The 26666-nt window shown below is 31.9% G+C and overlaps 1 protein-coding gene across 1 annotated transcript in view; it reads right to left on the bottom strand.

Moving 5' to 3' along the window:
* Positions 1-5441: 5441 nt before the first annotated feature.
* The window catches only part of LOC140449717 (gastric triacylglycerol lipase-like), a 148399-nt gene continuing 127174 nt past the window's right edge, over positions 5442-26666 (bottom strand). The window contains exon 7 of the mRNA XM_072543037.1: positions 5442-5783. Within this exon, the coding sequence (XP_072399138.1) occupies positions 5619-5783 (165 nt within the window). The 3' untranslated portion in view covers positions 5442-5618. The remainder of the gene's footprint in view (positions 5784-26666) is intronic.

The raw sequence follows: 26666 nt of genomic DNA, 5'->3' as shown, positions 1-26666 counted from the left end.
TTTAACATAGTAATATGCCTAAGAATTATTAAGAAAGCCTGGTTAGTTGTTACAATAAGGACCTTAACCTCTGCATGGATAAAGCTGTGGCCTACGGCCGTAGATGAAAGGGCCTGCGAAGGACTGGAACCCGAAGTGTCAGTGGTAGATGAGATTGTTCCTCTAGGAAAATTCATGGGCCTGGAGGTGGATGAAAGAAATGTTAACGAACTTGTCGAGGAACATTCTCAGGAGCTGACAACCGAGAAATTAGATGAACTGACTAAGACTACAAGAGAAATAAGGGAGATCCTGGGAATGTGGGAGAAAGTAGCAGAGTTCGTGGATAAAAATCACCTGAAAAAGTTACAACTGGTCGTGCATCGGTGTTGTTCAACGAAACTTGCCAACACATTTCCTCAACATTCTGACAGGAAGGAAGGAAACAAACCTCCTTGGAGAGTTGTTTTAACCGATCTGCAGATGAAAATGAGCAGTGTGACGAAAAAAGCGAAGACCACTGACGAAAATTAAGCGCTTCTGTAAGCACTTCACTTTATCTTATGTTTTTACAGAATATGTATGTATTTTTTGTTACTTATAAATAAATGTTTTTTCTTTTAAATACATTTTTCTTTTTAAAAAACACTTAACAAAAATAACTAACCTGTTTTTTGGGGACTGGAACGGATTAATGACATTTCAGTTAATTTTAATGGGAAACATTGCTTTATTAGCTGGGCAAATTATCCCCTGGGATATTACCCAATAAAGGAAGAAGAAGAAGAAGAACATTGCTTTGATATACGATCAATTTAACATACGAGCAAGATTACGGAACGAATTACACTCGTATCTCTGATACTGTACCACTGTACTGTAACTTTAACATTTTAAAATCATTAATTTTAAGAAAAATTAATTTACAGCTTTTGGTTTCAGTTTTTTCTTTCTTCGTTTTATAATAAAAAAATATAAAAAGCTATTTTATGACTGTATATTACAAGAATCACTTTGGTTCACGCACTTTACTATTTATTTTTCATGTCCCTACCTTTGGTTTAATAAAATAGTGACAATTACAAAATTACTCTGGGATGTTAATGTATTGCACTTAATTACGTACATATTTTTTTAGTTATGTATTAGTTTAATATCTCTATGTTGTATTATAGTAATTCAAATAAATGAAACTGAAGTTAAAAATAAAAAAAATACAAACATATGTTTAATAACATTTTTAGTCTTCTTCTTCTTCTTCTAAAGTAGTTTCAGTAGTAGTTTTACTAACTATTAAATTATTTTGAAAAGTTGAATGATTTGATTATCAACTTAGTTGCAAAAAACGATAATAAGTCTGCCTTTTTAGCAGAGCAAATCCCCTATGGGCTTTCATATGCTGGTTTTCAAGCAGATAAAATGGCAACTGTTTTACTTCTAGTTCTCGTTTTATTAACTCTAAATTTCATGTAATCATTTGCAGTACATAAATTTTTGTAGGAAACTGAAAATTTACGTGCCTTCTTAACTTTGAAACATTTAATTGAATTTCTATGTTTGTAACGATACGATCGTTAATAATCTAACATTTTGAAAGTTAGCAAACCCAATCCCTACATTAACTACTAATTTGCCGCCGTTGGAGTATGGAACTCACAATACTATCTCTAATATTTCATTTTTATGACTTTCGAACATCCATATCGATGATAAGATAATCGATTCCCCTGTCAAAAGGGAAAAAGAATAATGTAATGGCCATTTTGGAACAGAACTTCCTGGAGATAAGTTGCTGAGTTTGCTGCAGGCAGGACTTGAAGGAAGGTAAAAGAATTTAAGTTATTTTATTATTTTTTTTGGGAAATGTGAAGAGTTTTTTTGTTGTTGTTAAAGAAGTATTTAGTTTTTGTGCCTTAAGAAGTTATTGTTGTTTTATGGAAAATAAAACTTTCAAATAAGTTCTGGTAAGTTACCACACATCTTCCATTTAAATTTGCCAGTTCTCAATCGTCTAAATCTTCTCAGCTTACTACAAATATCATTCCTATTTTTTTATATACATATTATAATATATTCCAGTGTCTTAACATTAAATATTTGAGCCAAGGTCACTTAATGGCAAATATATTCTAGTTTTTGTTACTAGAACAAAAACTACATTAAATACAAGAACACATAATAAAAAGTTTTTTCTTCTCTTGTAGCCTGCCGGCTCCAACTTTAAGACTGGAATTTCATTTTTATTTGGGAAAGGAGATTTTTTGATTTGGGGAAGAATTACACTTTTATTTGGGGAAAGAAGATTTTTTGATTTGGGGAAGAATTACAACACTTGGTTGGTCTGCCAGTCCTTAAAGGCTGATACACGGAACATAGGCTGATCCATCTTACAGCCCATCCACTACCTGAACACTGGACAGCAGATTAAGTAACTCCCTTTCAGCAAAAGGGTTACTAAGAACCATTATATTTTTATCAACTTAATAATTTAAATTTCAATTTTTTTTATAATATTCTGTCAATTCTAATTTCGTCAATTAGAAATCTTTGGATTTCTAGTTTGTGACTTAATATCAGATGTCGCTATTGCGTCCATAGTGAAGCCTTTTATCGTTGCTTCCTTTTTGACAGGAAATATTGTTTTCATGTTCAGAGCTTCAGTGAATAGGCGCTCCGAAGATTCCTTTTAGAATAAAATACGTATAAGCGAATATACAGAGGCACTGTACGTGAAATCAAATCTTAACTGTATAGTCAAGCAGAAAGAACGGTAATAAATTCTCTGCTTGTTTCGATTATTGTCCGTTTTGGAAATCCTGAAAATAATATTATACTGGATAAAGCTTCTTTTTTGGATCCGAGATTTAAAAACAATTAATTCAGCAAGAAAGACAGTTTAAAAGAGTTCAAAATTAAATCCCGGATGAAGTAATACATTTTATAGAATATCTATCTGCAGAAAACGAAACTGTTAATGAAACAAATGAAAATATGAAGAAGGACTTATTGGACAATACAGAAAGTTACAATATGATTTGGTAGGCTTTTGATACATGTATAAAAAATTCTTTGCATGTAAGGAGTCCAACAGCAGTCGCCTTCTCCGAAATCAAAATATTTTCTGAAGAGCCAAACCTTGAAAGAAAAAATGATCCTCTTGTTTGGTGACGCGATAGGCAAAGATTATATCCCTGGTTATTTAAATTATCCAAAAAGTATTTATGCTTATGTGCCACTTCTGTTTCATGTGAACGCCGACTTTCTAACGCCGGTCAAATAGTAATCGAACGCAGAAACATATTATATAAAATAAAAAATGTAGCAAAGCTATTATTTTTACATTGTAATAATGATTTATAAAATTATGTTATTATGTATTTTTCTTTTGATTTGGGAAAATAAAGAAGTTTTTATGATGTTTATTAAAATCTCGATTAACCAAGTTTGGACTGTTTTTATTAATAATAATAAGTACCGAAGACTATTACCATTACCTTTTTAAATACTAATCTCTAAAGTCACAAATATTGTACTCTAGCTGAAGACTAAATATACCGAAAGTAACGAGTATAAAGTACCGGGTATTGATATTTAAAGTAACAAATCGTTACAAATATCCAAAAGTAACGAAATTATACATCACTGCAGCGCACGCTACTGGCTTGATGCCATTTCATTCGCGGTTATCTACCTTTTTGATTTGCGTAAAAGTGAGCGTCTAGCTAGACACAGAGATTTTTGTTTTATAAAGTTTGAACTTTGTTGGTCTTGATATATTTTTCGCTCTTAGTTGAGGACTTAGGCCAAAATAACACCGATTACCCACGCATATTGTTTTTCTTATTTCTTTGGATGTGTTGTTTTTGCAATCAACCAGTGACACTAAGTAGTAGAACTCTTCCACCATTTCTATAATTTTGTGTTGCCCCTTTAAGTTATTTTCTTGCGTTTTTGATATAGCCGCTATGCATTTAGTTTTCCCAGTGTTAATCAGAAGTCCGATATTTTTGCGGCATTTTTAATACGTGTGAAAGCTTCAACTGCTTTATTTCGGATTCTTCCAATCATCACGATATTGTATATGCCATTATTTGTATCCTACCAATGTATATCTTACCCGTTGAGTTTATTCCCGAATCTCTCATAACTTTTTCTAACCCTAGATTGAACAGCGTGCATAATAGCGCATCTCCCTGGCACAGTCCTCTTTTGGTTGTAAATGGTTCTGAAAGACCCCTTTTTACTCGCACTTTACATTCCCCTTTTTTCATTGTCGTTTTAATTATTTCTACCAATCCTTGTGATATTTCATATTCGAGCATAGCCGAATATATTTTAAGTCTGGCAACAGTATTGTAAGCTGTCTTAAAATCTACCAAATGTAATGGCAAACTATATCGTACTTCGTCGGTTTTTCTAATATTTGTCTGATGAATATGTGATCAATGGTAGATCTATTTTTTAACAAGACTTTTTGTTATGATCCTATTATATTGTCAGTGTACTGTGCCAATCGTACGTTAAGTATCGGGGACAAAATTTTGCATCCGTATTAAGAAGAAAAATCCCTCTAAAGTTAAAACAGTCAAGCACGTTTCCTTTTTTGTGTATAGAGCATATAATTTTAGTATCCCAATCCTCTGGTAAAGCGCGTTCTTGCCATACCTGTATTAATAGTTTGTGAAAGAGTTACACATGTTTGACCGCCACATTTAAATATTTATGCAGGTAGGTTATCTGCTCCTGGTGACTTGTTTCTGGCTAGAGACTGAATTGCTTTTTTCATTTTCTCCAAAGTTGGTAACATTGGTAGCTCGGTTTAATCCTGTTCTAGTTCTATATCATCTCGACCTTTAGCTCTACTTACTCTATCAAGTAGTGTACCAAAGTGTTTCAACCACATTTTTAGTACTTCTACTATGGTGTTCAGAATAATTTCATTATGAACCTTGCCTTGGTTCGCTTGTGGCTTGAAATCTTTTTTTTTGTGTTAACCTATTTGTTAAATTTTTTGCGTTTTTGTTCTATATTTAATTTTTACATTTTTTCGAACTGTTTATCGATTTGTTGCTGCCTTTTTTGTTTGTCCTTTGGTCCTCGCTTCTCTTTAATGGATATTCTTCAACATTGCTCCTATTTCTTCTGTTGATCATTTTCAGACACGCGTCATTCTTTTCTTTGGTTACTCGTTTGCATTCTTCATTAAACCAATTGTTTCGCTGCCCTTTGAGTACCTCACTCAACAGATCATCTGCGGTCTTTTGCGACATGTTAGCGAGAGTTATAAACTCCCAATTTGTATTAAATTCAGTGAGATCTACTTAATTTCTGGGATGTTCTGATAGTTTACAATCTAAGTATTTTTGAAACTTTCTTACGACGTCTAAACTTTAATTTGTCAACGTCATATTTGTATATTTTTGGATGTGTATAATAAAAGTTAATAAATAACTGAAAAATGTTCAAAATGAATATATTTTTAAAAAATAATTAGACTAACAACTAAATAATATACATACAAACACCGATGACAAGTTTATATTCTTGAGGTCAAGCCCGCATCTAAGGGCAATAGTACCTAATCTTTTCCTGTATTTTAATAAATTAGGAAAGTTAAACCAATTTTATGCTTGATCATCTTAAATATGTTCAGCGTCGTATTTCCTGAAAATATCTACTGTTGGTTTGTAAACTAACTCCGAGGCATTGTTGGCAAAAAGAAAATCGATGTGATTGAAGTCCGGATATTTAACTTTATGGCTATAACAAACATTTGGTAGCATTTCGATAACCTCTAGAGCGCCCTGAAAAAAAAGTTATATTTTTAAAATTGGCATTACTTGTTCCGAAACTCAATAAATAAGAATAAATGACCTTGTAAAACCTAGAAAAATAAAAACCAAAAAAAAATATTTTCTTTGATAAATCAAGCTTTAGCCTATGTTTTATCTAACGGATGTCACACAGTTTGAAGACGGCGAGGTAGAATATTTTCTCTTCTAAAACAACTTCTCCTTCTCCTGTCTATTTTCAACCAATGATCTTTTAGTATTTCAAACAAACAGAACAGAATTTCCAGTTTCTACGAAATCCATAAAATTTATAGTTTTTGTTTTCGATACACACCTCACAATAGAATCTGCATAAATTAACTTTCTAAACTTTCCCATATTTGAAAGAAAATAGCTTAATAAGGTTAATGGCTGCTTTCATATTCTCATCGTTAAAAAAGTTTTTTTTTAATTTTGAAACAAAATACTTTGCCTTCATACATATTTAAATATTTAATTTCAGTTCCAATAGGAAAAAAAAACTTATATGAATATAATTTCATTCTGAATTTTTTTTAACATGTAGAAATACCAATTTTTGTCATTAATTTTTTTCTCAGTCTTTAAATTTTGTGCATATTTGTGAATCATAACAATATAACATGGTGTTTCAGGACGAGCTTACACAATCTATATATTGAAAACTACTACGATATTATTTATAAAAAGAAAATCTTTTAACAGACTAATGCATTTTTAGACTTTGCGTAAGAATTTATCTAACATTTATATAAAGTACCATGGGTCAAAACTTAATTTTTTTACTTATTCATCTTTGTTAAAAAATTTTGAAAGTTAGAGACAAACTTTACTAAGTTACGATCCCATCCATTTACAATCATAATGTCTTAAGAACTTTTGCACACAAAGGGTATGTAACATTATTTCAGCATTCCGAGTGTGCACTTGAACGAGGTAACATCGTATCAGTGTCTTGCTCCGAGTTTTAGTGCTTTTTGTGAAACCTAACAACTACTTTTAAATACTAGTAAGACCAGACTTTACCGTATATACTGATAAGCCTAATTGCATTTTTTTTGCATCGATTAGTTAATTAGTAAATTGATAATTTCTTCAAAAACTGGGCCAGCTACCAGTGGCGCAGGCCTACCTAATATGTATTTTTAGAAGAAAATACATACAACCTAACTAAATTCAACAAACAATTAAATTCTTCGTCTACGTTTGACTACAAGGGTACCGATAACAAATACAGTTATCACATCAGATCCTCAAAGTTCACAACTTTTTAAGATGTCACAAAATATTCAGCATAACTCTACTTTAATTTCTTCATATGCAACTGCAACCAAATCAGTAAAAATTGTTCGATTACGTTAAGGCAGTAGGTGACGCTATTGGTCCCAAACAAATCATATTCGCATCCAGAATATCTAATAACAGAATTTGTATATATTTTACTAATTCAGAACTCGTCGACAAACTTCTAAAATGTCATCCGATTTTGACAGTAGGAAACTCTGTGATGAGTGTTCGCAGGCTAGTCTCCCCCACAAAAAGAATAATAATATCCAATATATCTCCATGCTGGCTCCAACTGGTCTCCCCCGTCTCATTTTTAAGAGCAGGTATATCCGGCGGTGAATATTCGCACATTATGAGCTTTAGAATGCAAGTGTATGTTTTTACCTTTAATGATAATTTCAATCTGCAAACTTCATTAGTTTTACCATTCGAAGGTAATAAAAACAGAATATTTTTGTCCACAGACAAAATGGAATGCTTCATATGCCAGAAGTCAAGGCATATTAAAGGGGCCTACCTAAAAAACTACACTAGCTACAACTTCCTAAAACCTACACACCTACGAGCAAGTGGCGGCTCGTCTATTTTTGTTTCCAACGATATCTTCAAGAGTTTGACTTACACACAAGCCTAGAAGCCATTGCGATAACCGCATGGTGTTCCAACACGATAGTTATTGGTTCTATGTACATTTCTCCAAACTATAACTTATTCAGCTTAGAACTAAGCGACCTCATAAAACAACTGCCAATCCCTTTCACCTTAGTTGGGGACTTTAACGCTCACAGCATTACATGGGATTCTCAGCGCACCTTTGGGAGAAGTAAACATATCAAAGATATCATAAGTGACTCTAGCATCAACCTCTTGAATACAGGGAGCTTCACATATTTCCACATCCAGTCTGAAACCTCTTCTTGTATAGATTCAAGTTTTTGCGATCCTGGAACCGCTTCTCTGCTTCAGTGGCAAACACTAGATAGCTTATATGATAGCAAGCACTATACCATTTTAATCTCAAGTCATATCACCGAAAAATACGGAAGTCAAACCCAAATGGAAAATTGCCCATGCAAATTGGAGGGTATTGAGAGCAGTTGATAAATTGCATTCTAACTGCGGCCGACCAATGTATAGGAAAATGCAAAATAAAATCCTCAAGAAAGGCCGTCCCATGGTGGAACGACTCCTGTAAACTCGCAATAAAAGAATACAAGAAGGCTTTTAATATATATCCCAAAACTCGTAGCATTGAAGATCTTATTCATTTTAAGAAAATGTGTGCAAAATCCAGACGAATTCTGAAGGAAAGCCAAAAAAATCATAGAAAAAATTCGTTAACAGCCTAATTTTAGATACCCCTCCCATTTCGCACCCCACAAACCACTCACCACCTAACAGGTTCCTATCAGTGCTTACAGGCCAATCTCACTAACATGCACAATGTGCAAACTACTAGAAAAAAAAAGATAAATAAACGTTTGCTTTGGTTTCTTGAAGAAAACAATCTGATAGATACAGCACAGTCGGGATTCAGACCCAATCGAAGTACGATGGATAACCTGATACTTCTGCAAACAGAAACAACCTATATCTATATCAAATAAGAATAACGTCATCACAGTTCCCTTAGACTTAAAAAGGGCCTTCGACACAATAAACAGAGCTGCTATTATTAGAAAACTTGAACAACTCAATTTAACGGGTAATATTCTCACCTTTATATTGTACCCTCTTGATGATCGATTGGAGGTTACACAAAGAACGGTACTAGGCTCGGGCTTCAGTCTGGTAGAGGTATCTTGGTCGGGGTTCTTGTTACAGCTCAAATATCACGGATCAATTAAAGAAGTACTTACGACACAAAGACAAGAAGTTAGAAGAGAAGATAAGAGATAAGAGAAGAAAAGTTATTTGGGCACCACCCTATTTTTAGAGGAACAGGGAAACCTTAAGGCACATAAAAAAGGATGACGAGAAAGGTAAGGTACAGCTAGAGAACTCACGCGAGGATAAAGTAAACCGTGAAAGAGAAAAGTATCGGAATTATGCGGTACACTCCTAATATTTCGACACATATACTTAAAATATACGATCAAACAAATAAATATAATAATATAATTCAATAAAAAATGCCTGGAAGAGAAACACAAAAATATAAATCCAAATTGTATAAAAAAATATAAAAGAAATAAAAAGCAAATAGTTCTTTAACAAAACTATATTTAGGTATATTTGTTAAAGTAAATGTACCATATTAAATTTTATTAAACAGTTGATTAAATAGCATGATTAGTGCGTAACTGATTAATAATTACAAACAAAAAAATATCTCAAAAAAATAGTTATAAATAATTTAGTATCCTCAAGAATTAAAAAAAAGGCAAGGAACATTATAATTATATCTACATATATAAAATAAATGGTCCGTTAATTATACGTAGGTATATATTATCCTGTATTTTTACTATATTACTCAGTCAAACCAAAACTCCATAAATAAGAAGGTACACTGAACTGGAGTCATAAATCAACTGCTAAAGATTTCGTTACCACAGTTTAGTCAATAAAACTTATACTCACAGGTGTATTCAAATAATGGTATGACGCCCTCAATAAGGCACTTGACTCCGGTCCACCACAACAGGTAGTTGGGACGACACGACCACAATAAATTGCAGTCTTCCTAACGTAATCCCTTAGATTGTCTGTTAGGCCGACGAAAAGAGGCAGCTACCGGTACCGGGGTACTACAGGTGGTTGAGCTAACATAAAGCTGACTGATGATCAGGTGAACTAACTTTGCGGTAAATGCTTGAAAATTGTACACGGATGGACGGTGTATAATAGGAATCGGTATACAATCTGAATTGGTGTAAAATAGGAACGGCAAACAGAAGTGACTTCAGTTGGAAGACGTCTGTTTGACAAAAGAGAAGATAATCAATATAAGACACACTGTGCAAAGATAAATAAGGGTGAATTGAAAATCCACTTACCGCCGATTGTCGAAGATAAGACCGCTTGCCACAGGAACCAACTTGGAAATGAATATCGGATTGTGAATTTAGAAGGGCTTAGACAAGCGAAGGTTGAAAATAGGGAGGGGATATTGGCTGAAGGATGCCACGCGAAATTGACATTAAATATCCGGGCTACTGGGGTTCATTTTCGTAGCGTTTACCAATAGAAAGTAAAGTTTCTACGAAAAACAACTCTTCTGATTTTCTGAGAAGGTAGCTCGGAGATTTCACAATAGGTCCTTTTTCCTTTGTTATTAGGAAAGATTTTTATGTACCAAAACAAGATAAAAAGAAGAAGAAACATTTGGCGAAGTTATTTCTTTGTTAAAAAAAGGCGTAACAAAACGAAGGTATGCAGGCATGGGCGGCGTGAAAATAGTTTATTAAAGGGAATAATTTAAAGAAATTATGAACATGCTTCAATATACGATATCATATAAGAGAGATCATTCAAATTTATCACATATCTTACAAAATGGAGTCCTCCAAGGCTCAGTTCTCAGCTCCACACTATTTCTTCTTAGCATTAACGATATAAACTCTCTTGTTCTCCCTCCAATAAAATACTCAATATACGCAGATGATCTTATTCTTTATTGCCAAGGTAAAGTTACAAGGAGCACATACTCTTTACTCCAAAACACTCTTAACAATATTCATAACTAGTCCACTAAAATTAAGTCAAATTTTCATCTGGAAAATTTAAAGTCATAAACTTCTTTAGAAGACATCACACTCACTCTCCTCTACTTCAGCTAAATGGATCTCCTATTTAAGTGGTTGATAAAAATAAATTATTAGGAGTAATATTTGATAAAAGACTTACATGGAGGGATCAGATACAGAATACAAAAACAAACTCCCTAAATATAATCAATATCTTAAAAACTCTAGCTCATCATCAATGGGGGGCAGAACAAAAAGTCCTCTTAATAATTTATAGAATATTACTCCGCTCTAGGTTGAATTACGGAATGCTTTCGACACTCACCTTAAAAGTCTGCATACAATTCACAACACTTCTTTACGCATTAGCCTCGGCACGTTTAAATCAAGTCCTTCTGAAAGTTTTTATATCGAATCTTCAGAACCTCCATTTTTTATAAGACGGCACTGTTTACTACTGTTTTACTTTTCTAGAATTTTTGCTAATCCAAAAAACCCAGTAATTAAACTAATTAATACTCCCCACCCAGTCCCAGATAATAATAACCCTCGAGCACATTCTCTCTCACAAATTTTAAAAACTTTTCTAAAAGACACAGACCTAAAACTCAGAACTTCGTTTACTACGTCCAGAATTCCCCCTGTGACCAAAAAGCTACCTAATGTCCTTTACCAGCTTGAACCGATACAAAAAAGAAGAAACACCCAGAACTCTCTTGGTACAAACATTTAAGGAACTTATACAGCGTTATGAGACAAAATTCTCTACACAGATGCCTCCAAAGAAGAACAGGCTGTCGGCTGGGCCGTCAGTACCTCAAATACAATAGTAGCATAATATTGGCTTTATCTCAGATGCAGCATACACACAGCTGAACTGTACGGAATACTCAAGGCATTAGACTTGCCCATTGGTAATGAGAAATCATTAGCAATATGCACCGTTTCTCTCTCGGCAATTGACTCAATTAGAAATATATACATCCCATTATACAGTGCATCTCCACAGTATCTACGAACAGTAGTCAAAAAATGGTGTTTCAATAACTATCATTTGGATATCATCCCATGTTGGTATCAATGGAAATGAGAACGCCCATTGCAGAATCATGCAGCAAAACTCGCCTGCTCCTTAGAAAATATGGAAAACATACAACTTCTCCAAGACCTAAAGGCCAGTGTCAAGAACAACGTACGAAGCACTTGGCAAACACACTGGAATGTGCAAAATACAAAACTACGCACAATTCAACCAACTGTTACCTCCCCCACCATACCTCAAACGAGCAGAAAAGACAATATTATTATCAGAAGGCTCAGAATAGGTCACACTCGTCCTACTCATGGATATCTGATGTCTCCTGAAAACCATCCTCGCTGTGAACATTGTAATGAGTCCTTAACAGTCCAGCATATATTACTAGAATGTGTCCACTACAAACCTCAAAGACACTACTACAACTTTCAAAATAATTTAAGTGATCTACTCGGTTCTACAAACATGTACAGTGCCATAATTCGTTTCCTAAAAGACTGTCTACTACTTCACTATACGGCATGGAAGCGTGGACAATAAAATAGTCTGAAATCAAAAAATTAAACTCCTTTGAGATGTGGTGCTACAGGAGAATCCACAGAATATCGTGGACTGAAAAAGTAACTAATATAGAGATGTTACATGGAATGAAAAAAGAATGTGAAGTCATAAAATTAGCAAGATTCAATATCTGGGTCATATAATGAGGGGCGAGAAGTATGTATTACTTAAGTTAATTATGCAAGGGAAGATACAAGGGAAGAGAAACCCAGGACGACGTAAAATATCCTGGCTAAGAAATTTGAGAGAGTGGTTCGGTTGTGTATGAATATGTCATAATTGTCATTATTTGTGGTTATTTACAGTTTTGCACAGAGATAGACATAGCTCGTCTAGAATTGAACAAATTTTATCTAGAATGTAATGCAGAATCTAAAAATACAATAACAAAGATGCTGTTTATTTCCAGTATCCTGTATATATATATATATATATATATATATATATATATATATATATTACGACGAGCTTACAGAGCTTGTACGTAACTTGTTATAAAAATACAAAAAAAATTTTTGTCATTAAATCTTGTGTTTAAAAATAATGGCTCTATACCGGAAGTCGACTTCGAATCCCGTCTGGTCAGGATATCTCCCCTTTGATGGCATATTTCTTTATTATATGGGTTATATGTCCTTTTGGAACTTTTCATAAATAAATCTGAAGTTGTCGGCATTGTAGAGATTCTTACTAAGAATTCATTTGACGTCGAATCAACAATTCATCAACGAGCAAATCAAATAAAAGACAAAAATTTTTGTTTAAAACAAATGTTGTTTATAAAAGGTATATTTATATAAAAACCCTATTGGTCTACATCACAGAACGTTTTCGGAATACCTATTATATCATCAGTGCAATCCTAAAATAAGTATTACCACTTTAATTAAAGCAAACGTGAAAGTTAAAATTTTGACTAAGGTTATGCAACAATATGCATCGTCTCGGTCCGACCACAAGTTGCCTTTTCATCGATGTGCGCTAAAGGAGATGGAATACCTTTGATTGTATAAAATAGCAGCGCCCGCACGAAAAAGTTTTGTCAGACTATTGATCTGACAACAACTCCACTGGCCCTAGGGTATTGACTAAAGGCCAACCGCTTCTGCTAGAGTAGTAATCTAGTGGCAGTTCCGTACTCCGTGTTGGAGTATTGATCTGAGACAGACCCCATTCTTTCCTGAGACGGAGTACTAATTAGTCACCGTCCGAGTGTTAATTGGCCCGTTCCTTTCCCTCTGTGTGTATTAACACACCGTAATTGCCTTATATAATTAATATATATATATATATATATATATATATATATATATATATATATATATATATATATATATATATATATATGTAAATACTTTTTTCTTTTTGGGTGTGGTAGTCAATAAAAAATAGAGCTTTGCTAAGGCGTACTATTTATTCTGAATCCAAGCTTTCGGTGGTTTTTTGCCACCTTTATCAAGGTCTACAAAGAAAATTACTATGAAGTAACAAACTGAATGGTGCCAAAAAGGCTGTAAAAAACTATAAAAAACTTACCCGAATGTAAGATTCGTGGCATAAACAACAACGTTAAATAACATGATAAAACTGAGGTTGCAACTAAACTTAAAAATGTTACTGTTAAAAAACACTTTAAAAATTACTAAAAACGTTAAAAGTTAAAAACAAAATGTAGGACGACATGTTGAAAACAGTCGTCGTTGCAGGCTTGATTTCAGTCACATTTCACGAGCAGAAAGAGAAAGTGAGTGGATAATTATTGTTTAAATAGTTTGGAGAAAATACAAAAAACAACTTTGAAAATAACGTCTAACAGAATACTGTTAGTGAATTTTTAGTACTGCCAACTGTATTACCAACTTGAAATTAAGCGGGAAATTAAAAATGTAAATTATAACATAAGCAATCGAAAGAAAATAGTATTTAGTAAATAGGTTTAGAAAAAACAACTCAAAACAAAACAAAACTGAATTAGTAATTGCAGTTTGATCGTAAATATTCAATTAATAATGATATTTCAAAAAAGGAAAGAACCAAAGAAAACTCTGAGATGCAAAATAGCTCAGTCAAAAGTCAAGTTTTCTTTGGTTCTTTCCTTTTTTGAAATATCATTATTAATTGAATATTTACGATCAAACTGCAATTACTAATTCAGTTTTGTTTTGTTTTGAGTTGTTTTTTCTAAACCTATTTACTAAATACTATTTTCTTTCGATTGCTTATGTTATAATTTACATTTTTAATTTCCCGCTTAATTTCAAGTTGGTAATACAGTTGGCAGTACTAAAAATTCACTAACAGTATTCTGTTAGACGTTATTTTCAAAGTTGTTTTTTGTATTTTCTCCAAACTATTTAAACAATAATTATCCACTCACTTTCTCTTTCTGCTCGTGAAATGTGACTGAAATCAAGCCTGCAACGACGACTGTTTTCAACATGTCGTCCTACATTTTGTTTTTAACTTTTAACGTTTTTAGTAATTTTTAAAGTGTTTTTTAACAGTAACATTTTTAAGTTTAGTTGCAACCTCAGTTTTATCATGTTATTTAACGTTGTTGTTTATGCCACGAATCTTACATTCGGGTAAGTTTTTTATAGTTTTTTACAGCCTTTTTGGCACCATTCAGTTTGTTACTTCATAGTAATTTTCTTTGTAGACCTTGATAAAGGTGGCAAAAAACCACCGAAAGCTTGGATTCAGAATAAATAGTACGCCTTAGCAAAGCTCTATTTTTTATTGACTACCACACCCAAAAAGAAAAAAGTATTTACATATATTTTTTCCAAACTAGTCAAAAAACTTTGGACTACTTTTTCTTACTATATATATATATATATATATATATATATATATATATATATATATATATATATATATATGTATATATATATATATATATATATATATATATATATATATATATATATATATATATATTGTTATGATATGTAAAATCGAGAAAAATATTGGTTTGTTTTAAAATATTTCAAAGTTCAAAAAACATTAAAATAATTCAGATAAGTAGGATAATATCCAACAAACATTTCGGAGAAGGAAAGTTATTAAATGCTTGGATTTCCTGTACTCAACAAAATGTAAGCTTTGCATAAATTATTTCTTTGTTATACTTGAATGACCCGCATAATTTTAAGTGAAATCCAAAAGACAATTGAAATACATTAATGCAGTGATTAAAGACAATAGAAGGGATTATAGAAAGAGGTTTTTGTTAGTTTTTAAGAATTATAGAAAAATATTATTTGTAAATAAGTTTTAGGAAATTTATAATTATAGGTAAAAATTTGTTTGTTATCGAAATGAAAAAATGGGGGAATTGTGACGAGTTTTGATTGGCGGAGATTGAAAAAGGTGGGATAAGTATGTAGGAAAAAGTTTAGCGAGATTGAGGAGAGAGAAGAGAGAGGCAGTTGGTTTCCAAGTCTGTAAGAGGAACAGGGATTGTTCTCTGGCGGTTCCTGAAATGTAGCAAGCAGTAGTGTTGAATGTTAGTGAGTTTTTGTGGAGTTAGTGTATCTGACAGAAGCTGAAGCAGCAAAATATTGTAAGTCATATTATTTCTCTACTTATATTCCAAGAGTCACTGTTCAGGCCAACGAGAGGTTCAGTTTATCGTAAAGAGAAGATATTCCAAGAGTCATTTTTCACTCGGGCCAACGAGAGATTCAGTTTATCGAGAGGAGAAAGGCTATCATAATTTGAATGATTTGTGCTTTTGAAGGAGATCATTAAGGACGATATACTTGCAACAATCTGTGTAAGATTGCTGATTACATAGGGAGCGGTTGAGAGGAGATAATACAGTCTACAAGGAACAAGGATTTGGACCACTCATCATCAGAGAGAGATATTTTTGTTTTCTGCAGTTTTTTTCTTTTATTGATAACACAATTTTTACACTTAATTTAGAAAGGATATAAATATTTTGATTAGGAGAGTTAGAATAGTTCGGAGTTTTGAGATTTCAATTAATATTGTTTGTACCATTAATTTTGATTGTTCACGTACGTAGAACAAAATTTTTGAGAATCATTATATGAGGTTTGTTTATTGAAAACGTTTGAGTGTGAATTATTTCATTATTTTTATTTCAATATATAGTGTTAGATCACATGTGTTTTTTATTATTCCGGTATTCTCTGGACCTTACCTTTCACATGTAATAGCATAGATATTGAAGCACGAATTTAACCCTGAGATAAAAGAATTAAAAATTGTGATAAAGTCATAATCATATCATTTAAATAATTTTAATTAATCAAAAAAATTAATTAGCTAATTATTGCTTGGCGCACCAACACTTTAAATATCACAATAACTGGCTTCCAAAACGTGGGGCTTGAAAATATCGCAGCTTTACATTTGAAGGAAGGGAAAGAGATCTGGAATAAGTACAGGTGATCCAGAGAAAAAAACATAACATTGAGGGAATTTGAATTTGAAAGTATTTTGACAATTTTTCCAGGGAATATAAATTTGATTTATTGATTGATCGTAGTTAGTGGATATTTACTGCTATTGAATTATTTGATTTTATTTTCTTTACCAATCGTACATTTGATATTTATTTTGAATTATTTGAATTTTACTGATTGCATATGTGATATTTGTCGTGAAAATTTAATACATTTGGGGAGAAATATTGTCGTGTTCTGAAACATATAGAGCGTTGTAAAATTTCACATTTGGCGGGGACAAAAACAGTAACGAAAAGAAACAACATGCCGACCACAAGGAGTCAAAGCAAAATGCAAGAAAGGAAGGAGGATAACAGAGAAGATGAAACAATTTTGGAAGAAGTATCGGATAATGAAGGAAATGTGACAATAGTTGAGGAGAGAAAAGAACTATCAGGAATAGATAAAATATTACAACTAATGCAACTCCAGTCACAAAAAATGGATAAAAATCAACTGGAAACAAAACACATAATGGATGAAACAAAACAAACAATGGAAGAAAACCAACGGGAAACAAAACAAACAATGAGCAATATAGAGCAGCGTCTGGAAAACTATGAACAGGAAATTAAAGGATGTGTTGAGGGGATAAAGAAAGAACTGATACAACAAATAGAAGAGATTAATGAAATTAAAAATAATATGAAAGAACAAGAAATGAGAATTAAAGATAATTTGGAGGGATTAGAAATAAAATTTGAAAATGCGCTACAAGAAGACAGGAAGGAAGTAGAAAAAAGATTAAAGCAAAATGAAAAACAAATGGCAGAAATTGAACTAAGAGGGGTAGAGAGAAAAGAAGTTATCATCCATGGAACAAGCGAGGCGAAAATACAATTTGGCGGGGATATTCGGAAAACACACCCAGTACCGTTTGTCAAAAATTTGAAAACCAAATTACAACATATTAGATATTTTGACGATTGCAAAGAAACAATTAGAAACCATTTGAAAGAAGGAGCAGCGTTATGGTATGAAAGCAAGGAAGATGAGTTTGAAAATTGGACAGATTTTGAAAATAAATTTCTCAACTATTTCTGGGGGAAAAATAAACAGAGAGAAATCAACCAAGAGCTACAGAATGGAAAATATCACGAAAAAATGGGAATATCTGAAGAAAGATATGCTTTGCAGATATATAACAATTCAAAATATCTAGAATACAAATATTCTACCGAACAACTGGTAGAAATGATCAGCAGACATTTTGAGGAAACGTTGGAAGATCACGTGATTTTGAGAAACTATCAAGATATTGATAGTTTGTGCCAATTCCTTCAATTAAAAGAAGCGAAAAGAAAAGAAATGAGAAATAGAAGACAACATGACCAATATAATGGAGCGGAAAGAAGGTATTCATCAAATTATGACCAGAGAAACCGACATCCCAGATCAACAAACGAATATAGGCCGAGAAATTACAATAATTACAATAGACAACAAAATTACGATAACAGGAATGACACACAACAGAGAACATATGAAAATCACAACAGGAATAGAGATGCACAAAATCCTCCGAATAGGAATACTAACGAACAAAGGGACGATAGGAATAACCAGAGCTTCCAACAACAAAATAGAAGGGGGATGAATCATGTAGCAATAGGAAACGACAGACAAATTTCTAATTCTAATCTAATATTTTTAGATGCATTTATAAAACATAAAGCGATTAAAATTGTGATTGATTCTGGATCGGAGATATCGCTAATCAATAAAAAACTAGTAAAAGAATTAAATTTGGACAGATTTGTGTATAAGATTCCTAGGGTTGATTTAGTGGGTGCAAACAATAAAAATTTGACGACAGTAAACGAAGGCTTGGGAGTACAGATAAGAGTGGGAAACAAATTCCATATTATGAAATGTGTGGTGATTGAAGATTTAAATCATGATATGATAGCGGGAATTGATGAATTGAGGAAAAAAGATATCACCATAAATTTTTCGGAAAATAAACTGGAAATCAGAGCAGAACCAGACAACACAGGAGAAGAAAAGCAAACAGATAGGAAAACAAATTCTGGAAGGATCAATGCACAGGAAAAACGCAAAGAAATCGATATGACTGTAGAGGATAAACCGAAAGTACAAGAACAAGATCTAACAGAAAAGAAAAAGAGAAGGAAGAAAAAGAAGAAGAGTTCGAAAAGAAAGCAGGAAAATAAGATGGAGACCAGAGAAAAACAGGAAATAGAAGGTACAGAAGAATTGTTGGCAACCGACGATAAAACAGAATGGAAGCAGGAAGAAAAAGAAGGTATCATCAGAGAAATGAAAGGAATAGAAACATGGTGCTCGGAATACCAAAGGGAATTAGAGGATAAAAAGAAAACAGAAGAAAAAATGGCACTGATGGACGAGAATCCAGAATTTTGTGAAGAAGTATTATGGACAGTGAACACATGTGAACAAAAGGTGGATGAAAGAAAAATAAATTGTGGAAAAAACATGGAGAAGGAAATAGAGAAGATTTTAGGAAACCATGGAGATTTTGTTAATAAAGTAAATCAAGTGGTTAAAAATTATGAACTTTCTTTTAAGGGAAAATACTTGGAAAAATTTAAAACGAAAATATATCCAATCCCGTATAAAGACAGGCAATATACGGGGTATTTTAACATTCACGACATTTGTCAATATCATAAGTAGATTTTAATAACATAGTGAAATAATTTGATCCTAGAAAACTTTTGTCATTTTTAAAATTTAACAAAGAGTTTTCGGCAGATCAAATGGCGGGGATTTGTTATGATATGTAAAATCGAGAAAAATATTGGTTTGTTTTAAAATATTTCAAAGTTCAAAAAACATTAAAATAATTCAGATAAGTAGGATAATATCCAACAAACATTTCGGAGAAGGAAAGTTATTAAATGCTTGGATTTCCTGTACTCAACAAAATGTAAGCTTTGCATAAATTATTTCTTTGTTATACTTGAATGACCCGCATAATTTTAAGTGAAATCCAAAAGACAATTGAAATACATTAATGCAGTGATTAAAGACAATAGAAGGGATTATAGAAAGAGGTTTTTGTTAGTTTTTAAGAATTATAGAAAAATATTATTTGTAAATAAGTTTTAGGAAATTTATAATTATAGGTAAAAATTTGTTTGTTATCGAAATGAAAAAATGGGGGAATTGTGACGAGTTTTGATTGGCGGAGATTGAAAAAGGTGAGATAAGTATGTAGGAAAAAGTTTAGCGAGATTGAGGTGAGAGAAGAGAGAGGCAGTTGGTTTCCAAGTCTGTAAGAGGAACAGGGATTGTTCTCTGGCGGTTCCTGAAATGTAGCAAGCAGTAGTGTTGAATGTTAGTGAGTTTTTGTGGAGTTAGTGTATCTGACAGAAGCTGAAGCAGCAAAATATTGTAAGTCATATTTCTCTACTTATATTCCAAGAGTCACTGTTCAGGCCAACGAGAGATTCAGTTTATCGTAAAGAGAAGATATTCCAAGAGTCATTTTTCACTCGGGCCAACGAGAGATTCAGTTTATCGAGAGGAGAAAGGCTATCATAATTTGAATGATTTGTGCTTTTGAAGGAGATCATTAAGGACGATATACTTGCAACAATCTGTGTAAGATTGCTGATTACATAGGGAGCGGTTGAGAGGAGATAATACAGTCTACAAGGAACAAGGATTTGGACCACTCATCATCAGAGAGAGATATTTTTGTTTTCTGCAGTTTTTTTCTTTTATTGATAACACAATTTTTACACTTAATTTAGAAAGGATATAAATATTTTGATTAGGAGAGTTAGAATAGTTCGGAGTTTTGAGATTTCAATTAATATTGTTTGTACCATTAATTTTGATTGTTCACGTACGTAGAACAAAATTTTTGAGAATCATTATATGAGGTTTGTTTATTGAAAACGTTTGAGTGTGAATTATTTCATTATTTTTATTTCAATATATAGTGTTAGATCACATGTGTTTTTTATTATTCCGGTATTCTCTGGACCTTACCTTTCACATGTAATAGCATAGATATTGAAGCACGAATTTAACCCTAAGATAAAAGAATTAAAAATTGTGATAAAGTCATAATCATATCATTTAAATAATTTTAATTAATCAAAAAAATTAATTAGCTAATTATTGCTTGGCGCACCAACACTTTAAATATCACAATAATATATATATATATATATATATATATATATATATATATATATATATATATATATATATATATATATATATATATATATATGTATTATATAATAGATTTTATGTCATAAATCTTATTTTATTTTTCGGAGATATTAAACAGTGAGTCACATCGCCATAGATGCCGTCATCGCCAGGATTTACGTTTTAGTTTTTATTGTATATATTACCTAGGATCTAATTTTATGTTGTTGTTTATTTATTTTGAATATATTTTTATTTAATTTAATCTCGTTGTCTATATATCTAAAGTTACTGAGTCTGTTGCCTAAAAGGGCTACCCGTCACAGTGATAACAAAAATGTGGTTTATTACTTACTGTAACCATGGATTTTGTCTTTTTTTGGGAAAATTAACATGTTAAATTTTCTGGCGGTTATATTAAATTAATATATATATATATATATATATATATATATATATATATATATATATATATATATATATATATATATTAATTATATAAGGCAATTACGGTGTGTAAATACACACAGAGGGAAAGGAACGGGTCAAAGGAATAGAGATGGAACGGGCCAATTAACTCACATTGGTCACAAGGTAGCGTATGACTTCCTTAGCCTGCCAGTCCTTAGATAAACGTAGCAACCTCAGTGAAGTCCTACGTTACCATGTGATCAATTTCATTTATAACTTAAACATTATAGTTTTTTAATGTTAAAGATGTAATTCAAAGTTAATATAACCACATAAAAGGGTTTTTACCCATATATTTATTGGCATCAAACATGTAAATTTAGTAAGTATTTAACCACATTTTTGTAATAACCTTCGTGAAAATTTTAACTTTCACGTTTGCTTTAATTAAAGTAGTAATACTTATTTTAGGATAGCACTGCTGATGTAATAGGAATTATGAAAACCTTCTGTTATGTGGCCCAATAGGGTTTTAATAAAAATATCGCTTTTATAAAGTATTTTTTTTTTATTTTTTTGCGATATATAGTCAACTACAGGAATTTGGTGTCCTTGTCGATTTCAAATAAAAACATAAAGTATGTAGTGTGACAACTCCAAAACGGTCTACAAAAACTGATCCGATATTTTCATCAGCACCACAATCACAGAAAATTAAAAAAGGAATACAAATTGAGAACCGTGTCGCCCAAAAAAGTCCTTACGAATGTTTCCAGCTATTGCTAGATGATATAGTTTACAACCTTATGATTGATTTTGTTTTTACAGATGTTCGCTAATCTATCTGGTCCCATTTGGTTTACATGTTCGTTCCAGTTTTTTTTCTTGTTTTTATCTACTTGTCAATATTTTGAATTTTGCATTGTTCGCGTATACTTCTGTTGGTTTGTATGTCTCTTAATGATATGCCCACTATTGGTCTTAATACTTTCATTTCGATATTGTTGATTTGTTGTTTCGTCTTTCTTGTATCGGTCCTTGTCTCCGCTGCATATGTTAGGATTGGTCTTACTGTTGTCTTGTATACTTTCATTTTGCTTTCCGTGGTCAGATATTTGTTTCTCCATATGGTTTCTCGGAGGCAACCACTTACTCTTGCCGCTTTTGATGCTTGTCTTGTGGTCTCTGTTCGTATATCCCTGTCACTAGTGATCTCTACTCCTAGGTAATTGAATTTCATTATTTGTTCCACAATTTTGCCGTCTATTTCTAGTTTGCATCTACGCGGCTCTTTACTGATCACTATACATTTAGTTTTTTTTACTAATATTCTCATATTAAGTTTGTTTACTGTAATATTGAAGGTGTGGAGCTGCCTTTGTAGGTTATCTTCGTTATCAACAATTAGTACTGCATCATCGGCATAGCATAGTATCGTGATTTTATGCGCTCCCATGTGGTATCCGTGTCGTTTTTTTACTTCGTGTATTATTTGATTTATCACCATATGGAATAACAATGGGCTGAGCGAGTTTCCTTGGCGGATTCTTCCTTTTAGTTCTATGCATTCTGTTTCCCCTGTTGGCATTATAACTCTGGTCTTGTTGTTCTTGTTAATTTCATTAATTTTCCCTATTATCTGATGGTTTATTTGGTCAGCTTGTTTAATTTAAGATGTCATTTCGCTTCACCCTGTCAAAAGCACTTTTTAAATCTACAAAGCACCTGTAGACTTCAATATTAATAATTCAATAGATTTCTCTATTACTTGTCTGATAATGATAATAATTTCTGAAATAATTTCCTGTACCTACTAAATTTTTGAGCTTGTAAACAATTAAACAAACTTTATTAAATTTTATTAACGATTTCGTTTCAAAACTTTTCTGTGTGATTGTTCAAAATCACGCCCTGGATCCTAGTGTAGAACTCTTTCGCTAACCGCCTGCCGTATATCTACCCCCAATACCTAACACAGATCTCTAGTATCGAAACAAACTCCTCTACCCTCTGGATACTGAGTTCTCCCAATGCAAGTATAAATTGGTAGTACTTACAGATGCTGTTTCTATAAAACCTGCTACTCTCATCTCAGTTAGCATACCAGAAACCAAAACTACTTCCACTTTTCTTTGAAATTAAACTCTTTTAAAAAATAAGATTACATACTTTCTTTCTAAAAAAGAACTTAACACTTAAAAAAAACCTGTAGAACCTTTCCATATATAAACTCTCCCGACATTAATCTTATTAGTTTTATGGTACAGAAACAGATGCTATTTTCTCTACTTTCTAATAAGCTTCTAACCACAAATTCCCTTTCCAACTTTTTCTCTCTCAACCAATCACAAGCTAGCATTTTAAAACAACCCAAAATTCCATTTCTTTCCCTTCTTTGAGTTAATTCTCCGAAGAATTCGACCAACAAAGTAAGGTTAATCATGGTTTGGAAGGTCCAAATGACTAGCTATTCTGTTTTTTTTTTTTTGAGAGCCAGTAGAAGAAAAAGTTTTATTTTGTGCAAAGCGGTTTTTGTTGATTGCTGAAGGGCCATTATATATATATATATATATATATATATATATATATATATATATATATATATATATATATATATATATATATATATATATATAAATATATATATATATATATATATATATATATATATATATATATATATATATATATATATATATATAATGGCCCTTCAGCAATCAACAAAAACCGCTTTGCACAAAATAAAACTTTTTCTTCTACTGGCTCTCAAAAAAAAAAAACAGAATAGCTAGTCATTTGGACCTTCCAAACCATGATTAACCTTACTTTGTTGGTCGAATTCTTTTAAAATGAACTTACATCTAGAAATACAATCTTTGTCAAATGTATAATTGTATATATACACATATACCGTTAATATTATATTATATTACAGCTATATATTAAGTATATTATAAGTAAAGCTCGGATTTATAGGCAACAAAAATTGAAGAAAAAGGCGCCTATATAGGCAAAGATTTTTATTAAAAAAGGCAGGAATATTAACATTTAGGCAAAATATAGGCAATAAAGGAATATAACTTATTATTTATTGTACAAAGTGAATTAACGTAATATTAACTTAAGGCAGGTATATTTACACATCATAATCATAACATTAGTATAAATAAACTAGTAACTAAATAACTGTAAATTAATAATTAAACATTGTAACCACTTAAAATTTTATTATTAATAGAGAAAACTAAATGTTTTTCAATATTTTCGGTCTTAAAACTATGTCTTCGATCACTTAAAATTAATTTGTACATTAAAAACGAACGATCGACATCGACAGATGTAGTTGGAGCATATTTCAGAGCGGATAATAAATCTGGCATAATTTGAAATTTCTCGGAAAATGTCCCATTCAAAAGTTTAGCAACATTAGATAAAAACGAAAAACCTTCATTGTTGTCGAAAACATATTTCATTTTTTTTTTTAAATTAATTGACCGTTACTTCCAGGTGCCGATTTAATTTTCGTCTTTAAATTATCTATTAATTTTACTGACTCACATAAACTTATCTCTTGTTTTTCTAATAAGGTAATTGTGGTAACTATTAATTTTTAATTGTCATTGATATAAGCGAGTTCCTGTTTCAATTTGGGATTTTTTAATATTTTTTTTTGCTTCTCGAATGGCTTCGGAAATATCATCAAATTCTGACATAACTAATTCTATTTCATTGCAGTGTTCAAAGTACAAAAAAAACTGCTTTGGGCCAGGTTCCCCACCTTGTAATTACTGATTTAGGTGGCAATGGGACACCGGGAAATCTTTCTTTATATATTTGCACCCTCAAAGTAGGGTGCAAAAACAAAAAACTTTTGTTTTACAAAAACTTTTTTCATAAAATTTATAAAATTATTTACCAACGGAAACAGATTTCTTATTTCTTCAGCAATTATATTTGCCCTGTGGGCTCCACAAGTGCAATGAAATAAATTAGGATAAAAAATCTTTAAAGTAACAGCAGCTTTTAGCATATATGCCGCAGCATCTGAAAGCATTAAAACTATTTTATTCACTGGTATAGCGTTGGGTAAAAATAGGTTTGTTAAACTATCTTGTATAAATCGACTTATTGTTAAATTGTTTGTTTTTTTCAATTCTTTAACGGCAACTAAATAAGGTTTTCTCGCAAAGTTTTCGTTCAAAATTCCAATCATTAAATTAGCTATATACCCGCCGCATACATCTGTCGTTTCATCCACGATAATATACAAAAAACTGCCCTCTAACTCGCGCTTAATTTTTGAAATACATTCCACATAACATTTTTCCACAGTATGTTTTCTCAATGTACTCTCAGTCCGGTAAGGATTTATTAAGATATTTTTCGAAAAAGCATTTAAAACTAGGGTTATTAACTTTATATAAAGGAATGTCGGATGCAATCATTATCTGGCATAAATCAAATTTAAATGCGTCTTCCTCCTTTTTTTTAAACTGCTTAAACTATCCCGCAGAGATATTTGGGCTAACTTAGAGGAATTTAATTTTTCCAAATTACGTTTATGAAGTGGGGTTCCACAATGCTGGTCAATAAAGTACTTTTTTCTACTTGAAATCTGAGAATTAAAAAAAAATAATTGGAATTCTAAAACCGCTTTAGAATTTAGTTATGTTATGGGACGAGAAAAAAGAGAAAAAATAAAACTTACCGATTTGCCGCATGGTTTACAAAATGCTCCATCTCCTTCTAGAGAAAGTTCCGAATAAGGTGCGATCCATAGCCTTAATTTAGATGTTATCTTTTTACACAAATGTCTAAAACGTTTTTAAACGTGTTCTTTGCTTTTCGGTATACGCAACAAAACTAAACTAGGATATAGCGATTTGTGACTAAACTCTGATACAGTAATCGACTGTATAACTGATAATAAACTAATAAAGCTTATTGATTTTCAAATAGTTAACCCTCTAGTCTCGATCAGGTACATTTTCCTAGAAATCTGTTATATAAACAAACCATTGATATTTTATTATTAACCCAAAATTTTATTATAGAATGGTTTAGTAATAGAATAATATCATGGGTAGTACCATGAAATTTTAAAAAAGGCACAAATTATAATAGGCAAAATAGGCAGAAAAGGCATTTTGCCTATAATCCGAGCTTTAATTATAAGTTAACATGCTTTTTATTAACTTAGCTGTACCGTAGTGATCAAATAGTCAGAAATAAGTATTTACGGTTCGCTTCCATCGATATATCTATT

Source organism: Diabrotica undecimpunctata, chromosome 9, assembly GCF_040954645.1.
Source record: "Diabrotica undecimpunctata isolate CICGRU chromosome 9, icDiaUnde3, whole genome shotgun sequence".
Classification (NCBI taxonomy): Eukaryota; Metazoa; Arthropoda; class Insecta; order Coleoptera; family Chrysomelidae; genus Diabrotica; species Diabrotica undecimpunctata.
Note: the sequence above shows the minus strand (reverse complement) of the source record. Positions and strands in the feature narration are given on the sequence as shown.